This window comes from Gossypium arboreum, chromosome 12, assembly GCF_025698485.1.
Source record: "Gossypium arboreum isolate Shixiya-1 chromosome 12, ASM2569848v2, whole genome shotgun sequence".
In the NCBI taxonomy this organism is placed as follows: Eukaryota; Viridiplantae; Streptophyta; class Magnoliopsida; order Malvales; family Malvaceae; genus Gossypium; species Gossypium arboreum.
The window spans coordinates 88,248,914-88,272,278 of record NC_069081.1 but is presented as its reverse complement, the minus strand read 5'-3'; the positions used below and the strand labels follow the sequence as shown (position 1 = coordinate 88,272,278).

Below are 23,365 nucleotides of genomic sequence, written 5' to 3'. Positions count from 1 at the left end.
ACCGCAATACTCTATCGCCAAAAACAGGACAAGAAGAGAAATTAAACCTCCAAAGAAGTATGCCGAGGTTGATCTAGTTGCTTATGCTTTAAATGTGGTGAAGATATAGATGCGAATCAAGAGCCATTTAATTATTACGAGGCGATTAGCTGTGAAGACTCGGAAAAGTGGATGTTTGCTATGCAAGAGGAGATGGAATCACTCCACAAAAATAGAACATGGGATCTTGTAAAACTTCCTAAAGGTAAAAAGGCATTCGTTGTAAATGGGTGTTTAAAAAGAAAGAAGGGACTCGGGAGTTGAAGAACCCGGATATAAAGCAAGGCTTGTTGCAAAGGGTTACTGATCAAATTCCGAGTGGACTTCACAGATGTGTTCTCTCCGGTTGTTAAGCATAGTTCGATTCGAGCTTTGCTTGGTATTGTTGCCATGCATGATTTGGAGCTTGAGCAGTTAGATGTAAAAGCGCATTTTGCATGGAGAACTTGAGGAAGATATTTACATGCAACAACCAGAGGGTTTTATAGTCTCGAAAAAGAGGACTATGTTTGCTTGCTGAAAAAGTCCCTTTACGGTTTGAAACAAATCACCAAGACAAGTGGTATAAGAGGTTTGATTCCTTTATGACTTCTCATGATTTCAAAAGAAGTAGTTTTGACAGTTGTGTCTACTTTAAGAAAAATGTTGATGGTTCTTTTGTGTATCTACTTCTTTATGTTGATGACATGTTGATAGCGAGAAAAGATAAAGAGAGATAAGAAAGGTTAAAGCCCAACTAAGTGAAGAATTTGAGATGAAAGATTTAGGACCAGCAAAGAAGATACTTGGTATGGAGATTCTCAGAGATAGAAAAGCAAGTAAATTGTACCTAAGTCAGAAGGGGTACATTGAGAAAGTTCTTTGCAGGTTCAATATGCAGAGTGCTAAGCCTGTTAGTACTCCTTTAGTAGCCCATTTCAGACTTTCATCGGCCTTATCTCCTCAATCAGATAATGAGATTGAGTACATGTCACATGTTCCATACTCTAGTGCAGTAGGATCTCTCATGTATGCTATGGTTTGTTCACATCCGATTTATCATATGCGGTCGGGCGATTAGCGATACATGGCGAATCTCGGTAAAGAACACCGGAAAGCGATTCAATGGATTTTAAGATACTTACGAGGCACTACTAATGTTTGCTTACAGTTTGGAAGAACTAAAGATGGAGTTATAGGGTATGTTGATGCTGATTTTGCTGGAGACCTTGATAGAAGAAGATCTCTCACGAGTTACGTCTTTACAATCGGAGGTTGTGCAATTAGTTGGAAAGCCACTTTGCAAACTACGATCGCTTTGTCTACCAATGAAGTTGAGTACATGGCGATTCTTGAGGCTTGTAAAGAAGCTATTTGGTTGAAGGACTATTTAGTGAACTCAATGAAGACCTTCAAATCAGCACGAGATTTTGTGACGATCAGAGTGCCATCTTTCTTACAAAAGATCAAATGTTTCATGAGAGAACAAAACACATTGATATTCGGTATCATTTTGTTCGTGATATTATTGCTCGTGGTGATATTGTTGTGAGCAAAATTAGCACTCATGAAAATCCTGCAGATATGATGACTAAGTCACTTCCTATAACCAAGTTTGAGCATTGCTTAGACTTGGTTGGTGTTCATTGTTGAAGTTAAACCCTTAAGGGGTTTTTGGAAGAGGTGAAGAACTTGTTTATTGAAAGTTCGCGATGAAGAACTTGTTCATTGAGAATTTGTGTCAAGGTGGAGATTGTTAGAATTAAGTGACCCAAATTCTTATTTAAATAAAATACGATGGAAAATAAAATAAAAGTAAAATCCATATAGAACTAGACTTCTTTTATTTTATTTTAGAATAAGGTTTTAAACCTTATTAAACTCCATCTATTTTATATTGATTAGGATAAGGTGTTTCAATCCTACTAGAATATGGCTTTGCAAGCCTATAAATAGACATAGTCTATTCCTCTTGTATTAGAGTAAAAATTTTTCGACATAGTGAATTTTCTTCTCCTCTGCCCGTGGTTTTTTTCCCGAAAGGGTTTCCACGTAAAATTTATGTGTTCTTTATTTTTATTTATTTTATTCTATTTTATTTTTCACATTAACCCCTTACAATATTCGGCCAACCACACCTACAGATCATAGTGAGCTTATAAGAAATTAATAAGCAACTCATTAACAAATTTTTGTCAATGTTTACCACATAATCATAATTTCACTGCAAGCAGTCTTCCTGAGCAACAGTCACTAAATCATTTATAACTGGAGCTAAGAAACTCCAAATCAAGTGCCGTTAATTTTCCCTGAAAATAGACTCATATATCTTCTATCCATAAAATTTTCAGAATTTTTGGTTTAGCCAATAAATACCAGATTTTTCTCAAAGTTTCCCATGTTTCACTGTTTGACTAATCTGACCACTCTTCATTACGAATCAAATTTCTCATTGTACAGAATTCAAAATATGTTCTAGTTTATTTCATTTGAAACTAGACTCATTAAGCTTTAATTACATAATTTATTCAGCTTCTAATTCATCTCCCATAATTTATGGTGATTTTCCAAAGTCACGTTACTGCTGCTGTCCCAAGCAGATTTATTACCAAATCACTCTTTCACACCTAACTTGCATGCTTGTTATTTAAACATGTATATCACCAATCAATCATCACATATCTATGATTTTACTTAAGCATAATCTCCATGTCATCATTTTAAAGCACAACATGTTAGCCGATTTCCCTTTAGCATCTAAGGCACATGCATGCTCATTTGTTTGGCTCAACTTCACATATCTTCCATTTTTCATCAAAAGAACATGAAACAACAACCATTTCCTTCATTTTAATTCATGACCAAATGCTCACAACACAACCAAAAATCAAAATATACTTCAAGAGTTAAGGTAGAATCAAGAAGAACTCATGAACCTCAAAATAAAAGCAAGGTACCAAGAACTTACCTTCAATTTTCCTCCTCCTAATGACCGAATACTCAAGAGCTTTCTCCTCTCCTTTCTCTTCTCTAACTTTCAGCTATGATGAACAAAGATGGACAAAACTTTGTTCTTTTCACCCCTTTTTCTTTTAATAAAACTTCATATTTCATCCATTTAATTCTTTAATACAAAAGACATGTAATTCTTATCATGAAACATTTACCTAACCCATTATCATGAAACATTTACCTAACCCATTATCATGGAATATTTACCTAATACATTGTCATGGAACATTTACCTAACCCATTATCAATTTGTATCAATTTGTACCATAAATTATGGATATCAAGTGTACATTTTGTCTACAACAACATGATGGCTGGCCACTTCATGTAAAATGGGAGGTTTATCATGCAAATCCTCCTATTTTGCACTACTATTTATTTGGGCACTTCAATTTAGCCTATAGCATTTTCAAACATTTTCACATAGGTCCTATTTCATAATTTCACTCACAAATGACAAAATCAAAGCATGAAATTTTGTCAACATTCACAGAATTCCCGAAAATTGGGGCGTTACAGAAAGGGCGGAGTTTAAAAGGGGAAAAATCCCTTGTTTTTAAGCCCTAACGAAATAAGGTTTTAATGACCTTTTTTTTGTGGTTTTAAAAAAACAAATCAAATGGCTCCATTTGGGCTCTGCCCAATGACCTGATCCATGCGCGCATTTTTACCCTAAATACGTAAATTGCGCATCAGGTTCCTTGCTTTTGCGTTATCATGTGATTGGGCCCTTTTTGTATGTCTTTCGTTTTTTAAATTTTCCCTGGGATTTTTGTGCTGTTACAGTTTGGTCTACGTTGAAATGCTGCGTTCAGGGGCGTGGGATAATTTTGTTTTTAATCCCTATTGGTTTGCGCGCATCGTATTTTAGTCCTCAATGTTGTTTAACAATTTTATTTGTTCATAAAATATAATTTTTTTTTACTTCAATTGAGTCCTTTCTCTTCTAATTTTAGTTTTTTTTGTAGAATTATTTTTATATTATTTATTTTAAATTATTTTACAAAAAATTCATTGTTCATTTTTTATATATATTAAATTATTTTATATTAATCATAATTTTTTCCTTTTTTTAATTTTTTTCATAAATAGCTTCTTGACTTATTTTGTATATATCATTATGTTGAATTCATTGTTCTTTATATTTTCTTCTGTATGTTTTTTTTTGAATTGTTTTATTCATTTACTCTTAAAATTCTCTTTTATGTATATTCTTTATTTTAAATGATTATGTGATGGTTATTTTAAACACTTTTATACATTATTATTTTATATATGTATATAATTTGTATTAAATTATTTTTATTCTATATATATGATTTCTTTTAGGTTAATATACTTTATTTAAATTGTTTTGTATATTACTAATTTTAGATTTCTTTTCACGTAATACTTGTTTTAAAGCTCATTTATATATTATTATTTTATATATTATTTATATATTTATTTCTTTCTTTCTTTTTGTACGATTTATTTCAAACTTTCAGATATATTATTTATTTTAAAATCTTTTTTTATATAATTTACTTCTTTAAATTGTTTTATATATTGTTGATTTCAAATTTCTTTTCTTTCTCATTATTTGTTTTAACATTGTTTTTTGTTTTTTATATTTATTATATTTTTAAATTTCATTAGTATTTGATTATTAATATTAGTATTTGCATAATGTATGGTGTGGGACTGTTGCTATTGTGGGTGCCCTAATTTGTTCCTTTGTATTTTCATACTATTTTTATTCATTTGTATAATATTATTGCTACGTTTTTTTTTATTTCATGCTCAATACTATGTTTGTATGATTGTTTTTATTGAATTTTTAAATTCCAGATTTTTGCCCAATATCGATTGCTTTTTACCCTTAAGTAAACCAAATGAATATTTTTTGAGCCGTTTTCTAGTTGCTTCTTTAGAAACTCCTCAAAACAAGGCAATGTTTCGTGTTTGGAAATTCGAGGAATCGTGCGCATTTAGAAATCATGAGGTGATATCAATTTTTGGAGGTTTAAAATATCACATCCTAACGTGCTGGATGTGGTATTTTATTCCTTTGAACGAGTGAATCTTAAAGTCCAACTCGAGTTGTTCACACATTTTAAAGGGGATCGTATGTTAACATTTTTTTCAAACTTTCAACATTAGGACATTAATTTGTCAATTGGTACCAATTTTGGGCGTTACGAGGGTGCTAGCCCTTCCTCGTGCGTAACCGACTCCCGAACCCTTTTTTTCCCTCGATTTTTCGTAGACCCAAAACCATTGTTTTAATAAATCCAAATGTTTTATTAAAATGATCAACTTCAAGGTGATCTGATTACGCCTCGAAAAAGGATCGTTGGCGACTCCATATTTTGTTTTTTAAGTTGACCACCACGTTTTTCCGTTAAAAAATGGTTTCAACAGCTTGACGACTTCACTGGGGACAATAAGAGAGTCAAGCCGTAAAATTGATTATTTTCTGTCCTTTTGTCGAAAAATCAAAGTTTGGTTTTTAAACATACGATCCTCATTGCATTTCATTGATGTTATGGTTTTCATCATTTTATTCATATTTTTGTGTATTGAGTTTTTATTTCCCCTCGCATTTCATTGCATGACCGTTGTGGTCACACCTTTTATGTGGGAGTAATAAGCTATGTCTTCGTGAGGCTTTCACCTCTGCATGGGCTAGTGAACTGCTTCTGGGATACATCCGTACCTATGTCTTCGTGCGGTTTTCACCTCCGCATAGCCATAGGGAAATGTATTCCCCTGAACTGAACTCGATCCACATGAGCCTATAATGGGTGAGGGTTGGGGAATCTGCTGGTTCAGGTACCCTTTTCTTAGAACCGAGGCACATATAGTGAACTCTAAGAGCCCGCCCTAGATAGAGCTATGTTAAACCCCAGTGATTACCCAGATAGGTGTTTGATTATTTTCTATTTTCTTTGGTTTTTATTTTTCGATACTAACTTGTTGTGTTTTGTTGTGGTTATGGTTGCATTTAATTTCATATTAAAGAGGTGTCAATTCCTGTTCGGTTTCTAAATTAGAAAGCTTGTCATGGAGAGCGAATTCTTTGATAAAGTGGAGGATAATGCGGTTGTCCATATGTGGTTAGAGAAGATGCAAATTGAGAAATGAGGTAGTCTAACTGAGGGGTATACATCGGAGTTGTGGGACTTCACTCACATCAATGTGACCCAAAATGAGTTCCAGGAATTGAGGGATATATGGGCCTGTTGGGATAATGAGACTAAGCAGCTGTTCTATCAAAATTATGGTGACTTACCATACCTACTCGACATCAAGGTGGACAAGTACTTGTTTCGGGCTATGGCTCAGTTTTGGAACCCGGCATATAGTTGTTTCACCTTCGGGAAGGTGGACTTGGTGCCTACTGTGGGGGAATATACAGCTTTGCTTCGTTGTCCAAAGGTTCAAGTCGACAAAGCTTATTCTAAGGCTACTAATGCCCCAGCTTTTGTAAAGAAATTAATGAGTATCACTAGGATGAGTGAACAGTGGATTACAGCCCAAATTCAACAGAAAGGTGATGGTAAATGTATTCATTGGGCAAGTTTGAGGGATCTGATCATCGCACATCCAGATATGAAGAAAAAGATTGTCGACTTATTTGATCGACTTGACAAACAGGTCACACTGGTGCCGACAATTCTAGCAGAAACGTTCAGATCTTTGAGTGCATGTCGGAAGGCAGGTGAAGGTACATTTATAGGGTGTGCATAGTTACTTATGGTTTGGTTCCACAGCCATTTTTGGAAGGTAGATAAGGTTTCCTATCCGGTTTTCTCTAGGAATTACTCCCTACTAAAGGATATAGCAACTAGGCCCAAGAAAGATGACATATCAAAAGAGAATTGGATCGCGCTCCTTTGAAATCTCTAGGAAGAGGACATTGAGTAGAGAGCTCTTTGGTTGGTTCCTGATGAGATCCTCCCCGTTACTCCTTTTAAGACAATTTAGGTCCAGGCAGTTTATACTGATGACACATGGGCTAGCTAAGTGTGAGTTCTCGTATGAGGAGGACAATTATAAGAAGAAGGTTTGAGAGATTTTTTGTAACATTCCGAAATAGGGCCTAAACGGAACAGTGGTTGCAAAACCACAAATTCAGAGTAAATATATATATATATATATATATATATATTATTATTATTTTGAGGTTCATGGTATGATTACATGATTGTGCGAAAATTTCGTGATAAAATTCTATGCATAAAGTGCTTAAATTGAGGTTAGGGACTAAATCGAATAATTTGCAAAACTTGCATTCTAGAAGTTTTTAGTATGAAATTATTTTGGAATATTAATTAGGAGATCTTAAATGGTAATTTGACCAATTTTAAGTTCATGGACAAAATTAGGATATGGAAGGAATTTTTGAAAGTTTAGTAAGGAGGGGCATTTTGGTCATTTGGTTATTAACATTAATAAAAAGGTAAAAAGATGATAAAATTGTATCATCTTCTTCAAGTTACCAGCAGAACCTTACCTCTCTCCATAGCTGGGGTTTCTTCAACTTTCAAGCTTCATAGTAAGTGATTCCAAGCCCCGTTTTTAATGATCTTTACGTTTTTGAAGTCCCGGTAGCTCGATAAAGCTTATGCTAGCAATAATTTAAGTTAGGAATCAAATTTGGAAAAATACCCATAGGTGAAATTTGTGTATTTTGATGTTTTATGATGGAATATGAGGTTTTAAATTATGTTAGACAACTTGTGCTACTTGGTTTTAAGTGAAAACAGTAAAAGGCTTAATCGGTAAAAATACCTAATAGTCATAAGTACATGCTAGTGTGTGAATTTGATGTTGCCATAGAAGGAAAAATGATCAGCATGTCATAAAACATAAGAAAATAGGATGAAGTTTAATTTACGAGCCTTGGGGAAAAAGTGCAAATATGTGAAAGTTTAGGGCAAAATGTAATTTTGCCAAAGTTTGAGTAAAGGGTTGTTTTGATAAATGTTGATATTAAATAAGCTAAATTTGCTATTATAGATCAAGAAGAGCGAAATTCGAGAGTAGATCGGGAAAAGAAAAGTAAAGGACTAAATTGTAAAGTTTAGTCACATTTTGTATCGAGGTAAGTTTGATGAAATAAATGCAATATTCTTTTATTTACATTATTATTGTCAATTTTCAGCATTTATATATTTATGTTATGAGAATATTTAAAGTCGAATTAAAGGTAGTAAGTGACAGAGAAAAAGCATCGAAGCCCCGTTTGAACCTTAGGAATGTTAGGATATTGGGGTTGACAGACAGACGGAGATGAAATGAGCCATGTAAGTCCATATCAGATATATGGCTTTGGAGACAGGAATGAGCCATGTAAGCCCATAATATATATATATATATATATATGGCATTGGAGACAGAATAATTCATGTAAGTCCATGTCGAAGACATGGCATTGGCAGGATATTGATAGACATGAACGACCCTAGTATCCTTAGTATTCCTTGTGGTTCAACGGGTCATTGTACACGTTAAATTACAGTGAATTATCAGCAAAAAGGGAAGGTAGATTATATTTATGAATAGTGAAAGGTCAGGTAAGAAAGAAGGTAAGTGAGTAAAGAAGAAGGTAGAAAATGAGAAGTAAAGGAAGTTTATGAGGCTAGGTGACATTATGTATACTTATTCAACATGTTGAATGTTGTAATTTATTTGCTTGTAAGCTTACTAAGCCTAGTGCTTACTCTCTTTATTTTCTTTTTCTTATAGTTTTTATCAAGCCACTCGGGGATTGAAGGAAACGTCGGAGACCGATCACACTATCGAAGAAACCACATTGGTATAGTTAAACGTTTCGTTTTGTGTATGGCATGTATAGGAACTTGGTTTCTTTTAATATGATATGATCAATGAATGATATGTAAATACTTTCTAGTGATTAACTAATATAATGGCTGATGATATACATGTTTAATAGTATGTATGATTAAGTAGTAACTATCACATGAAAACTATGAAAATGTGAAAGTAACTTAAAACAGATTCAAGTATCGAAATGACGTGATTTTGAAAAATCACAAGAAATTGTAGAGACATGGGTTGATGGTGAATAATATATGAAATTAAAGCTCATTGTGTCTATTTTCATATGGAATAATCAAAATAGGTAAAGGTTTTGTATTTTATAAGATATCTAGGTTTTAGTGAAATAGGGCCAGAGCAATTTCTGGATCCCCTGTTCCAACTTTAGAAATTCACCATAAATTTTACAAAAATAATTAGGTGGTGTACTTTATATGTTTAGAATCCTTATTGAATCTAGTTTTAATGGAAACAAACGGTATAGTCATATGAAATTTTTTTACAGAGAGAAAAGTGTTTCGTAGTAAGTAGAGGCCAGCGTAGTCGAATTCTGAAACAGGGATAACTTTAACTAATAAACTGTACTAATTGGCTAAGTCAAAAATTCTAAAAAAAAATTAATAGATAGATATATGAGTCTAGTTTTAGGAAAAATTTACAGATCTTAATTTCGAGTTTTGAAACTCGAGAAATGAATTTTTAAGCAACCATGACGCAGAAAATAGTTTATTCCGAAAATTAAAATAAGTGATTTAGAGTTATTTAAAAGGTAAGATAAGTTTAGTAACACCTCAAGCTTGACTCCGGTGACGGTTTGAGCGTGGGGCGTTACATTTATTGGTATCGAGCAGGTTTAGTTGGTTCTCGGAGCAGTTAGTGTGAGAAAAAGTCTAGCTATACATGCCATATTTGTATTTTGATAGTGTGACGACTCCTGACGATTTTTAAATATTTTCTTTTATTGTAATGGATCCCGAGTGAGCTGGTGATGATGATGTAGAAAGTAATGCGCTGCTCCGTAGAAGGGTAGCACCATCGAGAATAGGCGAATGATTAATCGGGGAGGAGTGACTGAGAAGTTCTCTTCCAAGCTTTGAATGATTTGTTTGCCAAGTTCGTTCGCATGCGAATCCGCAGATTAGACCTCCACCCCTCATGATTCTCGGGCTACCCATGTAGCTCAAGCTCCCCAATCACAGTGCGGTGATAAGAGAAAACCACCGATTGATAGAATCAGAAACAAGGCGGAAGAGTTCCGAGCAACAAAAGATGATGATGCGAAAGAGCGAATTTTGGTTGGAAAATACTATCGAGTCTTTGATGAATTATCTTGTACACCCGAGGAATGTATGAAATGTGTAGTATCACTTCTTAGAGACTCAGCCTACTACTGGTGGAAGACACTTTATCAGTTGTACCAAAGGAGAGGGTCACTTGGGATTTCTTTCAGGAGGAATTTCGTAAAAATTACATCAGTCAGAGGTTTATTGACCAGAAGAGAAAGGAATTCCTGGAATTGAAACAAGGTAATATGATGGATCGATGAGATTGTGCATAAATTATCGGCAACTTAACAAGGTAACAATAAAGAAGAAGTATCCATTGCCTAGAATTGATGATCTGTTTGATCAATTGAAGGGAGCTACTGTGTTTTTCAAGATAGATTTTAGATCCAGATATTATCAGTTGTGAGTTAAAGAGTCAGATGTCTTGAAGATTGCTTTCCGGACTAGGTATGGTCATTATGAGTTCCTTGTGATGCCATTTGGCTTGACTAATGCTCCTGCCATTTTTATGGACTTAATGAACCGAATTTTTAGACCATACTTAGATAAGTTTGTAGTTGTGTTCATTGATGATATTTTGATTTATTCTCATGATGAGACTGAGCATGCAGAGCATTTGAGAACAGTTTTACAAATTCTGAGAGATAATCAGTTGTATGCCAAGTTCAGCAAAAATGAGTTCTGGTTACGAGAAGTTAGTTTTCTTGGACATATTGTTTCAGGTGAAGGTATTAAGGTTGATCCGAGCAAGATTTCAGCCATTGTTGATTGGAAGCCTCCTAGAAATGTATCAGAAGTTAGAAGTTTTATTGGTCTTGCCGGATATTATAGGCGATTTGTAGAGGGATTTTCCATGATAGCTACCCCACGACAAGATTGCTGCAAAAGGATGTCAAGTTTGAATGGATGAGAAGTGTCAACGAGTTTTGACAAGTTAAAAGCATTGTTGACTAAAGCTCTGTTTTAGTGCAACTAGAACCGGTAAGGAGTTTGTGATTTCTGGTGATGCGTCCATGAATGGACTTGGTTGTGTACTTATCCGGGAAGGGAAGGTAATTGCTTATGCCTCTAGACAACTAAAGCCACATGAGAAGAACTATCCGACACATGATTTAGAGCTAGCGCCATTGTTTTTATTTGAAGATTTGGAGACATCATTTGTACGGTGAGAAGTGCCACATATTCACTGATCACAAAAGTTTGAAATATTTGATTACTCAAAAAGATTTGAATTTGAGGCAAAGAAGATGGTTAGAGTTGATTAAAGATTATGAGCTAGTGATCGATTATCACCCAGGTAAGGCAAACGTTGTTGCTGATGCTTTGAGTAGGAAATCTTTATTTACATTGCGAGCTTTGAATACCAACTTAGCCATGTCAGATGATGGTTCTATTTTAGCTGAATTTAGAGCTAAACCGGTATTTCTTGAAGAGATTTGTGAAGCTCAGAAAGATGATAATGAGTTACAAGCTAAAAGAGTTCAATGTGAGTCAGGCATAGAATCAGATTTCTGGATTGGTTCTGATGGTTGTTTGATGTTTAGAGACAGAATTTGTGTACCAAAGAATGATGAGCTTATTGAAAGGTTTTAGGAAGCACATAGCGTTCTTTATCTATTCATCCAGCAAGTACAAAATGTATAATAATTTGAAGAAATTGTATTAGTGGGTAGGAATGAAAAGAGATATTTGAGTTTGTTTCTAGATGCTTGATTTGTCAACGGTAAAGGCCGAACATCGGTACCCTCGGGATTATTGCAACTGTGCTAGTTCCGAATGGAAATGGGACAGAGTTACTATGGATTTTGTGATGGATTGCCGTTAACACCGAAAAAGAAAGATGCAATATGGGTTGTGATTGATAAGCTAACTAAGTCACTCATTTTATCCCAATCCGTATGGATTATTCACTTGACAAGTTGGCCGAAGTTATACATTTCGAGATAGTTAGACTACATGGAGTGCCATTATCGATCATTTCGACATGAGATCCAAGATTTACTTCACGGTTCGGAAGAAGTTACAAGAGGCTTTAGGTGCGAAGTTGAGTTTTAGTACGACTTTTCACCCTCAGACCGATGGTCAGTCAGAGAGAGTTATTCAGGTACTTGAAGATATGCTTAGATGTTGTGTATTAGAATTTCAAGGTAGTTGGGAAAAATACTTACCATTGGTAGAGTTTGCCTACAATAATAGTTATCAGTCAAGTTTGAATATGGCACCTTATGAAGCTTTGTATGGACGTAAATGCCGCACACCTTTATATTGGATGAGCTTAAAGAAAGCCAGATTTACGGGGTTGATCTAGTTAAAGAAACGGAAGAAAAAGTGAAAGTTATCAGAAATTGTTTAAAAGCAGCTTCAGACAGGCATAAGTCGTATGCAGATTTAAAAAGAAAAGAGATCGAATATCAAGTTGGTAACAAAGTTTTTTTGAAAGTATCCCCGTGGAAGAAAGTTCTCAGATTTGGCAAGAAAGGCAAACTAAGTCCACGTTTTATTGGACCGTTTGAAGTGATTGAGAGAGTCGGACCATTAGCATATCGGTTAGCTTTACCGATTGAGTTAGAGAAGATTCATAATGTATTTCATGTGTCTATGCTACGTCGTTATCGTTCAGATCCGTCACATGTGATTTCTCAAGCAGAGGTTGAGACTCACCAGACATGACTTACGGTGAAGAACCCAGAAAGATTCTAGCTCGAGAGGTAAAGCAATTAAGGAACAAAAGTATTGTACTTGTGAAAGTACTATGGAATAGACATGGGGTAGACGAGGCTACATGGGAACCCGAAGAGGCTATGCGAAAACAGTACCCATATCTCTTCACAGGTAAGATTTTTGGGACGAAAATCCCTAAAGGGGGGGAGAAATGTAACATTCCGAAATAGGGCCTAAACGGAACAGTGGTTGCGAAACCACAAATTTAGGGTAAAAAATATATATATATATATATATATTATTATTTTAAGGTTCATGGTATGATTACATGATTGTGTGAAAATTTCGTGATAAAATTCTATGCATAAAGTGCTTAAATTGAGGTTAGGGACTAAATCGAATAATTTGCAAAACTTGCATTCTAGAAGTTTTTAGTATGAAATTATTTTGGAATATTAATTAGGAGATCTTAAATGGTAATTTGACCAATTTTAAGTTCATGGACAAAATTAGGATATGGAAGGAATTTTTGAAAGTTTAGTAAGGAGGGCATTTTGGTCATTTGGTTATTAACATTAATAAAAGGTAAAAAGATGATAAAATTGTATCATCTTCTTCAAGTTACCAGCAGAACCTTACCTCTCTCCATAGCTGGGGTTTCTTCAACTTTCAAGCTTCATAGTAAGTGATTCCAAGCCCGCTTTTAATGATCTTTACGTTTTGAAGTCCAGTAGCTCGATAAAGCTTATGCTAGCAATAATTTAAGTTAGGAATCAAATTTGGAAAAATACCCATAGGTGAAATTTGTGTATTTTTATGTTTTATGATGGAATATGAGGTTTTAAATTATGTTAGACAACTTGTGCTACTTGGTTTTAAGTGAAAACGAGTAAAAGGCTTAATCGGTAAAAATACCTAATAGTCATAAGTACATGTTAGTGTGTGAATTTGATGTTGCCATAGAAGGAAAAATGATCAGCATGTCATAAAACATAAGAAAATAGGATGAAGTTTAATTTACGAGCCTTGGGGAAAAAGTGCAAATATGTGAAAGTTTAGGGGCAAAATGTAATTTTGCCAAAGTTTGAGTAAAGGGTTGTTTTGATAAATGTTGATATTAAATAAGCTAAATTTGCTATTATAGATCAAGAAGAGCGAAATTTGAGAGTAGATCGGGAAAAGAAAAAGTAAAGGACTAAATTGTAAAGTTTAGTCACATTTTGTATCGAGGTAAGTTTCTGAAGAAATAAATGCAATATTCTTTTATTTACATTATTATTTTCAATTTCCAGCATTTATATATTTATGTTATGAGAATATTTAAAGTCGAATTAAAGGTAAGTGAGAGAAAAAGCATCGGAAGCCCCGTTTGAACCTTAGGAATGTTAGGATATTGGGGTTGACAGACGGAGACATGATGAAATGAGCCATGTAAGTCCATATCAGATATATGGCTTTGGAGACAGGAATGAGCCATGTAAGCCTATATATATATATATATATATATATATATATATATATATATGGCATTGGAGGCAGGAATAATTCATGTAAGTCCATGTCGAAGACATGGCATTAGCGAGATATTGATAGACATGAACGACCCTAGTATCCTTAGTATTCGAGTGGTTCAACGGGTCATTGTACACGTTAAATTACAGTGAATTATCAGCAAAAAGGAAGGTAGATTATATTTATGAATAGTGAAAGGTCGTAAGAAAGAAGGTAAGTGAGTAAAGAAGAAGGTAGAAAATGAGAAGTAAAGGAAGTTTATGAGGCTAGGTGACATTATGTATACTTATTCAACATGTTGAATGTTGTAATTTATTTGCTTGTAAGCTTACTAAGCCTAGTGCTTACTCTCTTTATTTTCTTTTTCTTATAGTTTTTATCAAGCCACTCGGGGATTGAAGGAAACGTCGGAGACCGATCACACTATCGAAGAAACCACATTGGTATAGTTAAACGTTTCGTTTTGTGTATGGCATGTATAGGAACTTGGTTTCTTTTAATATGATATGATCAATGAATGATATGTAAATACTTTCTAGTGATTAACTAATATAATGGCTGATGATATACATGTTTAATAGTATGTATGATTAAGTAGTAACTATCACATGAAAACTATGAAAAATGTGAAAGTAACTTAAAAACAGATTCAAGTATCAGAAATAACGTGATTTTGAAAAATCACAAGAAATTGTAGAGACATGGGTTGATGGTGAAAAATATATGAAATTAAATCTCATTGTGTCTATTTTCATATGGAATAATCAAAATAGGTAAAGGTTTTGTATTTTATAAGATATCTAGGTTTTAGTGAAATAGGGCGAGCAATTTCGGATCCCTGTTCCAACTTTAGAAATTCACCATAAATTTTACAAAAACAATTAGGTGGTGTACTTTATATGTTTAGAATCCTTATTGAATCTAGTTTTAATGGAAACAAACGGTATAGTCATATGAATTTTTTTACAGAGAGAAAAGTGGTTCGTAGTAAGTAGAGGCCGGTGTAGTCGAATTCGAAACAGGATAACTTTAACTAATAAACTATACTAATTGGCTAAGTCAAAATTCTAAAAAAAATTAATAGATAGATATATGAGTCTAGTTTCAGGAAAAATTTACGGATCTTAATTTCGAGTTTTGAAACTCGAGAAATGAATTTTTAAGCAACCATGACGCAGAAAATAGTTTATTCCGAAAATTAAAATAAGTGATTTAGAGTTGTTTAAAAGGTAAGATAAGTTTAGTAACACCTCAAGCTTGACTCCGGTGACGGTTTCGGGCGTGGGGGCGTTACATTTTTTATGCTTGGAAACAGACACATCGAATGAAAATTTTGGTTGTAGGTTCAATGACGACTCCTGAATACAATGGGTGGTTTAGTAAGAGGATCAACGATAATATCCTTGGGCCAAGTTTAGAGGGCGTTCGGTCGATGGAAGAATACTTGCGAGCAATCCCTTCCGAGCTAGAAATCATCAAACAAAACTTCGAAAAGAGAAATTTAGAATTGGGAAAGAAGATAGAGTAATTGGAGGAGGAAAATATACATTTGAGGTTAGATGTCGACGTTCAGAAACTCGAGGCTGAGATGTTGAGAAAAGGGAAAAAAAAGGTTAAAGAAGACTTGGACAGTTTGAAGACCGATTATAAGGAGCTACGTATGTCGATGAGAACTGCTGGATTAGGAAAGTTGTCAAAGCAGCGACGACAGAAAATTCAAGAGGAAAGGGCTAAAGCTGATCAGTGGGAGAAGAAGTTCCGTGATGCTCGGACACGTGAAAATGCCTAAAAAAGGAGTTTGGTAGAGGGCCAAGATGAAAAGGAATGTTAGTAGTTCGGGTAGCAGAGTTAGAAAAGGTACTGCATTGTCATTGTGGGTGTAACTCTGACATTGAATTAAGACCCAGCCTGAGCAGGATCGAGGATTTGAAAGGAAAGGTAGAAGAACTCGAGACTACACTATAGAACTGTGAATTTCGAATTGAATTCATTGAGTCAAACAATGAGCAGTGGAAGGAATAGCTCCATCGTTCACAAGACTAGGTCAGGGATAGAGATTATATCATGGGCGTAGCTGTGGCTCATATTCGAGAAGTGGTTGATCATTTACAGACCTTAGCGGTTCAGACTGATGTGCTAAGTGTAAAGTATGAATTAGAGTCAGACCGGGGTCATGAGCTGGCTTACTTTCTTAAGAAAATAAAAACTTTGAGCATTAAGGCAAAGCCGTACTTATGATTTGTTTTATGTAAAGGATTTTTTTTTCTAATAAAGTTTTTAAATGGAATTGAATCAGAATCGACGTCTTTTTAGTTTTGCATTCATATCACGCATTTGCATTTCATCGCATCATATGTATTAAATTTCATAAAAGAACTTTAATTAATTCAAAATTGTATTATAGTTATCCTGGAACATCAATACTACACACGGAAAAAAAACCAAAGCTATGGATCAAAGGCTGGAAAAATTGGAGCAAATGCAGAAAGAGATGCAGGATCAACTGCAATTACAGATGCAAGAACAGTTGGCCAAGATTCAGCAGGATATGAAGGATCATATGCTGGAATCACAAAAGAATATGATGAACCAATTGTCTCAGCTACTAGTTGGAAGGCTAAAAAAGAGAAAGAGTCCCGTGATCAATACTGAGGACGATAGTGAAGTCCTTGCTTACCCTCTAGGTTTCACTCCAATAAATACCCCAGTACCTCCATGAGGGGTGTCTGTTAATATCAAACCCCAGTATCAGACTGGTACTTCGGCACTAATAAACTTCCCAACGGGCTCATGTTCCAACCTTGAAAATAATCGGCCAAATCCTATAGTCCCTGACTTCGATGATGTAGCGGAAACAGGAAGGGCAAGAGCGGACCTCCCAAAGTAACTGGAAGACCGATACAAATGGTTGGAGGAGAAATTCAATTCGTTGAAAGACGCTGATTATCATTGCGGGATGGATGTAAAGGAGTTAAGACTGGTCCCAGATTTGGTACTCCCTCCGAAGTTCAAAATGCTAGAGTTTAAAAAATACAACTGAATCAGTTGCCCTGAGACTCACATCACGATGTTTTTTTGGATGATGACTGGTCATGTTAATAATTATCAGTTATTGATTCACTATTTCCAGGACAGTTTGGCTGGGCCGTGGCCAAATGGTACAATCAGCTGAGTCGTACCCAAGTTAAATCATAGAAAAACTTAGCACAGGCCTTCATAAAGCAAAATGGCTATGTGACGGATATAGCGCCTAACAGGATCACGTTACAAAACATGGAGAAAAAGTCAAATGAAAGTTTCAGACAATATGCTTAGAGATGGAGGAAAGTTACTACACAAGTTCAACCGCCACTGTTAGAAAAAGAAACAACCATACTTTTCATTAATACCTTAAAGACACCTTTTATTAATCACATGTTGAGAAGCGCAACTAAGAGTTTCTTGGACATAATGATGTCTGGTGAAATGATAGAGAATGTGATAAGGTGCAGAAATATAGAGGTTGGGTAAAGCACCAGGAGGTCGGCCCCGAAGAAAAGAGAAAATGAAGTTAGTAATGTGAGCATGGGTTATGCGAAACCAATCATGGTAAACCAACTGAAAGCGGTAGCTACGGGCCAGCAAGCTTCTCCAAGGCAAGAGCATAATACAAAGCAGAACGCGGAGAAGCTCTAGTTTACTCCCATTCCAATAATGTATCGGGAGTTGTAAAAAAGTCTATTTGATGCACATATTGTATCCCCGTTCTACTTATAACCATAGCAACCTCCATACCCTAAGTGGTATGATACAAGTGCTCAAGGTGAATACCATGCGGGAATTACGAGACATTCGATAGAGAACTGTACCTCTTTCAAAAGGTTAGTCGAAAGGTTTATCAACATGGGTGTTGTGAAATTCAATGATGCACATGGTGTAGAAAATTCGTTACCCAATTATACTGATAATGGGGTAAACGCGATAGTCGATAATATGGGGAGAAGAGTTAAGTTGAACATTGCAGAAGTGAAAACCCCATTGATGGAGGTTTGGAAGAAGATGATGGAAAGAAGGTTAATCACGCAAAACTTGGGGAGCAAATCCCGAGAGGCGTGGAACTAGTGTGAGTTCTACAATAGGGAGGACCATGAGATTGAAACATGCGATGAATTCAGAACCTTAGTACAGGGTTTAACGGACAATAGGGAGCTAGAGTTCTTTGAATTTACTGAGGAGAAAAATGTATGCACCTCGGAGGAGGGGTCGATGGAGAAGGTTTTTGAGGTCAACCACCCGGTGGTGATTATTTCACTACCAAGAATTAATGAAGCTGAAACAAAGATTACACCAAGAGTTGTAATTCAGAAACCCGCGGCTTTTCCTTATAAGGATAGCAAAAGGGGTACCTTGGAATTATAACTGTAATGTGACATCATCAGGAGAGGAGAGTCCGGTCAGCACGCTGAATACGAAGGCCGAGCTTGAAAAAGGGAAGTCCTTAGTGATTTAACAGAGGGAAGAAAGGTCGGGACCACTGGTTAATGAGCTTGTAACGGAGAAAGAAGCTAAGAAATTCTTGAGGTTCCTAAAGCACAGCGAGTATAGCGTTGTGGAACAATTACACAAGCAACCGGCAAGCATATCAGTGCTAGCTCTGCTCCTAAACTCAGAGGTACACCGTAACGCGTTGATGAAGGTGTTGAACAAAACCCATGTCGCTGATGACATTTTAGTAAACAAGCTAGACCGCCTTGTCAGCAACATAAGCACCAACAATTTCATCTCTTTTAGTGATGATGAAATACTGCTAGGGGGCATGGGATCTACCAAAGCTTTGCACATCACCATTCGCTGCAAATGGTATACATTACTGGGGGTATTAATTGATAATAGATCAGCATTGAACGTTTTGCCCTTGTCCACATTGAATAGGTTGCCAACAGAAAACTCTCATATGAAGACTTGCCAGAACATAGTGAGGGCATTTGATGGCATCAAAAGGAAAGCGATGGGAATGATTGAGGTACCTCTTTTGATCGGGGTAAACACATACGATGTGGACTTTCTAGTGATGGACATTAAGCCTTCTTATAATTACCTATTGGGGAGGCCCTGGATTCACTGGCAGGGCCAGTACTGTCATCATTGCACCAAAAGTTAAAGTTGGTGATAGGGGGCAAGCTGATAACGATAACGCGGGAGAGGATATTATTGCATCCGTTACCAGTGATGCACCATGCATAGAGAATGATGGTGAGGCAATAGAGTGTTTCTTTCAGTCATTAGAATTTGTAAATGCAACTTTCATTATCGAAGGAGGTAATGTCCTAATGCCAAGAATATCCGAGGCAACGAAGATGAGCTTGCAATTAACAGTTGAAAAAGGGACATTGCTTGGAAGGGGACTTAGAAAGTATCTTCATGGACGAGTTGAGGTGCCAGTTTTGGCTGATAAATAGGATCTCTTTGGCTTAGGATGTTGGCCAGATGCGAAGCAAAGGAGAAAGGAGATGGAAAGGAGGCAGGAGAAACGAAGAGCACGATTGAGTGGGGCAGAGGTCAAGTGGGAATCAATGACTTTTCCCTACATATCCAATACATTCGTGTCAAGAGGAATTATTTATCCTGAGCCAAAGATGACAGGAGAAGGAACAGCAGAGTACAAAGCATGTATCATGGGAATCTGTTGGTGATGGAACGCCGTTGGTGATGGAATTGGGGCAGTCCTAATATCCCTAAGTGGAGATCATTATCCATTCACTTGCAAATTAGATTTTGATTGCACAAACAATATGGCAGAGTACGAAGCATGTATCATGGGAATCCGTGCAGCCATAGAGCATAAAATCAGGGTGTTAGAGGTGTATGAGGATTCTATACTGGTGATTTATCAGCTCAAAAGTGAATGGGAAACAAGGGACCCCAAGCTGATTAGTTACCGAAAGCTGGTCCTAGAGTTAATTGAGGGGTTTGATGATATCACTTTCTACTATCTCCTGCGATACGAAAACCAGATGGCTGATGCCTTGGCTATGTTAACTTCTTTGATCAGAGTAAATAAACATGAGGATATGAAGCTGATCCAGATGAGTATTTGTGAGGCTCTAGCTCATTGCTGCAATATCGACGAACAAGAGGAGAGAGATGATCATTATTGGTATCATGATACTCTACGATGCGTAAAGAACCATGAATACCCTGATCTGGTAGCTGGAAATGATAAGAGAACGTTGAGGAGGCTGGCTAGCGACTATGTCTTAGATGGAGAGATCTTGTATAAAAAGAGAAAGGATCAGGTGCTGCTAAAATGTGTTGACGCTGTTGAAGCTAAGAATATCTTGAAAAAAGTCCATGAAGGTGTCTGCGGGACGTATACTAATGGGTTCACAATAGCTAGTCAAATCATGAGATTCGGGTATTACTGGTCTACGATGGAAGGAGATTGCATTAGTTATGCCAAGAAATGTCATAAGTGCCAAATTTATGAAGACAAGATCCATGTGCCTCCTTCATTTCTTCATGTTATGACTTCTCCGTGGCCTTTTTCAATGTAGGGCACAGACTCATTGGGCCGATTTTGCCGAAGGCTTCTAACGGATATCGATTTATCTTTGTGGTCATCGATTACTTCACCAAGTGGGTAGAAGCTGCTTCATACGCCAGCGTCACGAAGTCGGCAGTCAGCAAGTTCTTGAAGAAGGAGATCATATGTCGATATGGCATGCCAGAGAGGATCATATCTGACAATTAGTTGAATTTGAATAACAGTGTGATAGTAAAAATCTGTAAGCAGTTCAAAATTAAGTACCACAACTCGTCGCCATATCACCAAAAAATAAATAGTGCAATTGAGGCAGCTAAAAAAAATATCAAGAAGATTGTGGGGAAAATTACTGAGACCTACAAGGATTGGCATGAAAAGTTACCATTTGCTCTGTACGCCTATCGAACATCCGTCAGAACTTCTATTGGGGCAACACCTTACTCACTGGTTTATGGGATGGAGGCAGTTTTGCCTATTGAAGTCGGAATTCCTTCTCTCCGGGTTTTATTAGAGTTAAAGCCTGACGAAGCAGAATGGATCCAGTCCCGGTATGATTAGCTGAACTTGATTAAAGAAAAGAGGCTGAAGGCTATCCGTCATGGTCAGATGTACCAGAAGCGAATGATGTAAGCTTACAACAAAAAGGTTCACCCTAGAGTTTTCCGTGAGGGGGACTTGGTATTGAAAAAGATTTCAGAGGCAAATGGATGCCAAACTGGGAAGGACCTTATGTGGTAAAGAAGGTATTTTCTGGAAGGGCACTGATATTAACTGAGATGGATGGTAAGAGCTTGCTTAACCCATTAAATTCGGATTCAGTCAAGAAGTACTTTGCTTAAAAGGAGGCTAAGGTGAAAACCCGCAAAGGGCGCCTAAAAAAAAGGGGGGGAGAGGCTGAGGTAAAAACCTATAAAGGGCGCCTTTAGACCAAAGTGGTTTTGAATTGAAAACCCGAAAAAGGGTAATTCAAATTTCAATTATGAGGCATGTGGTAGTCTTGCTATGCTGGAATTAATGAAGAGGAAGTACGCCACGGCTTGGGGCATCGAAACGGTACTTTAGACTTCCTAGGCACATGATAAGCTTGAAATGGTCCTCGTAGAGTTCGTACGGAAGAGCTTAGGCTGCGATATCTGAGGCACTAATTTTTGTCCCCTTTTTACCTATTTTTGTACTCCAATATTTACTTTTTTTGGATTAATCCATTCTTCTTGAATCTTGTTCCTGATAAATTCCAGTTCTGCCTATCTTTATAATCTTTTTCAAGTGCTTGGATTAAAATAATGATCAATGGACTAATGACACCTTCACAAAAGGATTTTTTGCATATTACTCTAGAAAGCTCTAAACAATGCAAGAACCTGAAACATGACTATTGTTTAGAACTTACCTAATTTAAGGGTTGGAAATATTTGAGTCCAAATTGAGATTATCTCTTCGGACTTCTAGTCAAGATATCAGTTGAACAAGAAAATAGGATATCGCATCAATAATGGAAATGAGCAATGTCAACCCAAGCATAGGTGGGGATCATTCTCGGAAAAGGGAAATAATATTCCTTATTCATGCAAATATCAGGTGCACACATCTGGTCATGACACCCAGGGAATGGTGTAATAGACGAAATTCATGAAGAGGTTCAGATCTTATACTCTTGGGGTTGCAGGAGAGGGTTTGAAGATAGTACAAACCTTAGGTCCCAAAAGTATAGTGAAATGGATCCTAAGGTTACAATGGGGCAAGACAGTTGAGCAAAATGGGTTGTTTCTACATCTTTTCTGTTGGAAAATGCTAGCCGAGCAAGTAGGTAGCATAATATAACAGTGATAAAACTCTGATGAATAATGAGTGATGACGTTTTAAACATTTAAAAAAGGAATCATTCTCATAACATTTCTACATTCATATCATTCATAGCACATTTAGTTAGGAGTAGCTGATTCATTTTGATCATAGTATACTAATCATTTGGCATAAACATAGGCATATGAAACCAAATCCACAGGGCATGTTACCTAGAGTGTAGCGACAACGGTGAATCTTATCTCCATGTATCGGTAATGGAGTAGATTTTAGCCACCAGCCTTATCTCTCTAAGGTAGCAATATAACAGGTTGAATATTCACTAGTCTTATCTTCCTGAGGTAGCAATGAAGCAGAATGAAAATTACAGATCTTATCTCCCTAAGCAGTAGTGGAACAGATCGAAGACGGTGAATCTTATCTCCATGTATCGGCAATGGAGTAGATTTTAGCCACCAGCCTTATCTCTCTGAGGTAGCAAGAGAGCAGGTTGAAGATATAAGTCTTATCTTCCTGAGGTAGCAAGGAAGCAGATTGAAAATTATAGATCTTATCTCCTTAAGCAGTAGTGGAGTAGCTCGAAGACGACGAATCTTATCTTTATGTATCGAGAATGGAGCAGATTTTAGCAACCAGCCTTATTTCTCTGATGTAGCAAGAGAGCAGGCTCAAGATACAAGTCTTATCTTCCTAAGGTAGCAAGGAAGCAGATTGAGAATTACAG

General features: G+C 36.2%; 1 protein-coding gene across 1 annotated transcript; it reads left to right on the top strand.

Annotated features, from left to right (window-relative positions):
- Positions 1–20,110: 20,110 nt before the first annotated feature.
- LOC108458628 (uncharacterized) lies at positions 20,111–21,677 on the top strand. The gene is made up of 4 exons (XM_017758034.1): positions 20,111–20,759; positions 20,849–20,973; positions 21,088–21,386; positions 21,536–21,677. Exons 1-4 carry the CDS (start codon positions 20,111–20,113, stop codon positions 21,675–21,677), a joined length of 1,215 nt encoding a protein of 404 aa, XP_017613523.1.
- Positions 21,678–23,365: the final 1,688 nt, after the last annotated feature.

Coding starts and splice junctions, on each gene's coding strand:
- LOC108458628 (XM_017758034.1), top strand. CDS start 20,111: ATGGGAATCCGTGCAGCCATAGAGCATAAAATCAGGGTGTTAGAGGTG. Junction 20,760..20,848: donor CATTAGTTATGCCAAGAAAT/GTCATAAGTGCC, acceptor TTTTCAATGTAG/GGCACAGACTCATTGGGCCG. Junction 20,974..21,087: donor CCAGCGTCACGAAGTCGGCA/GTCAGCAAGTTC, acceptor ATCTGTAAGCAG/TTCAAAATTAAGTACCACAA.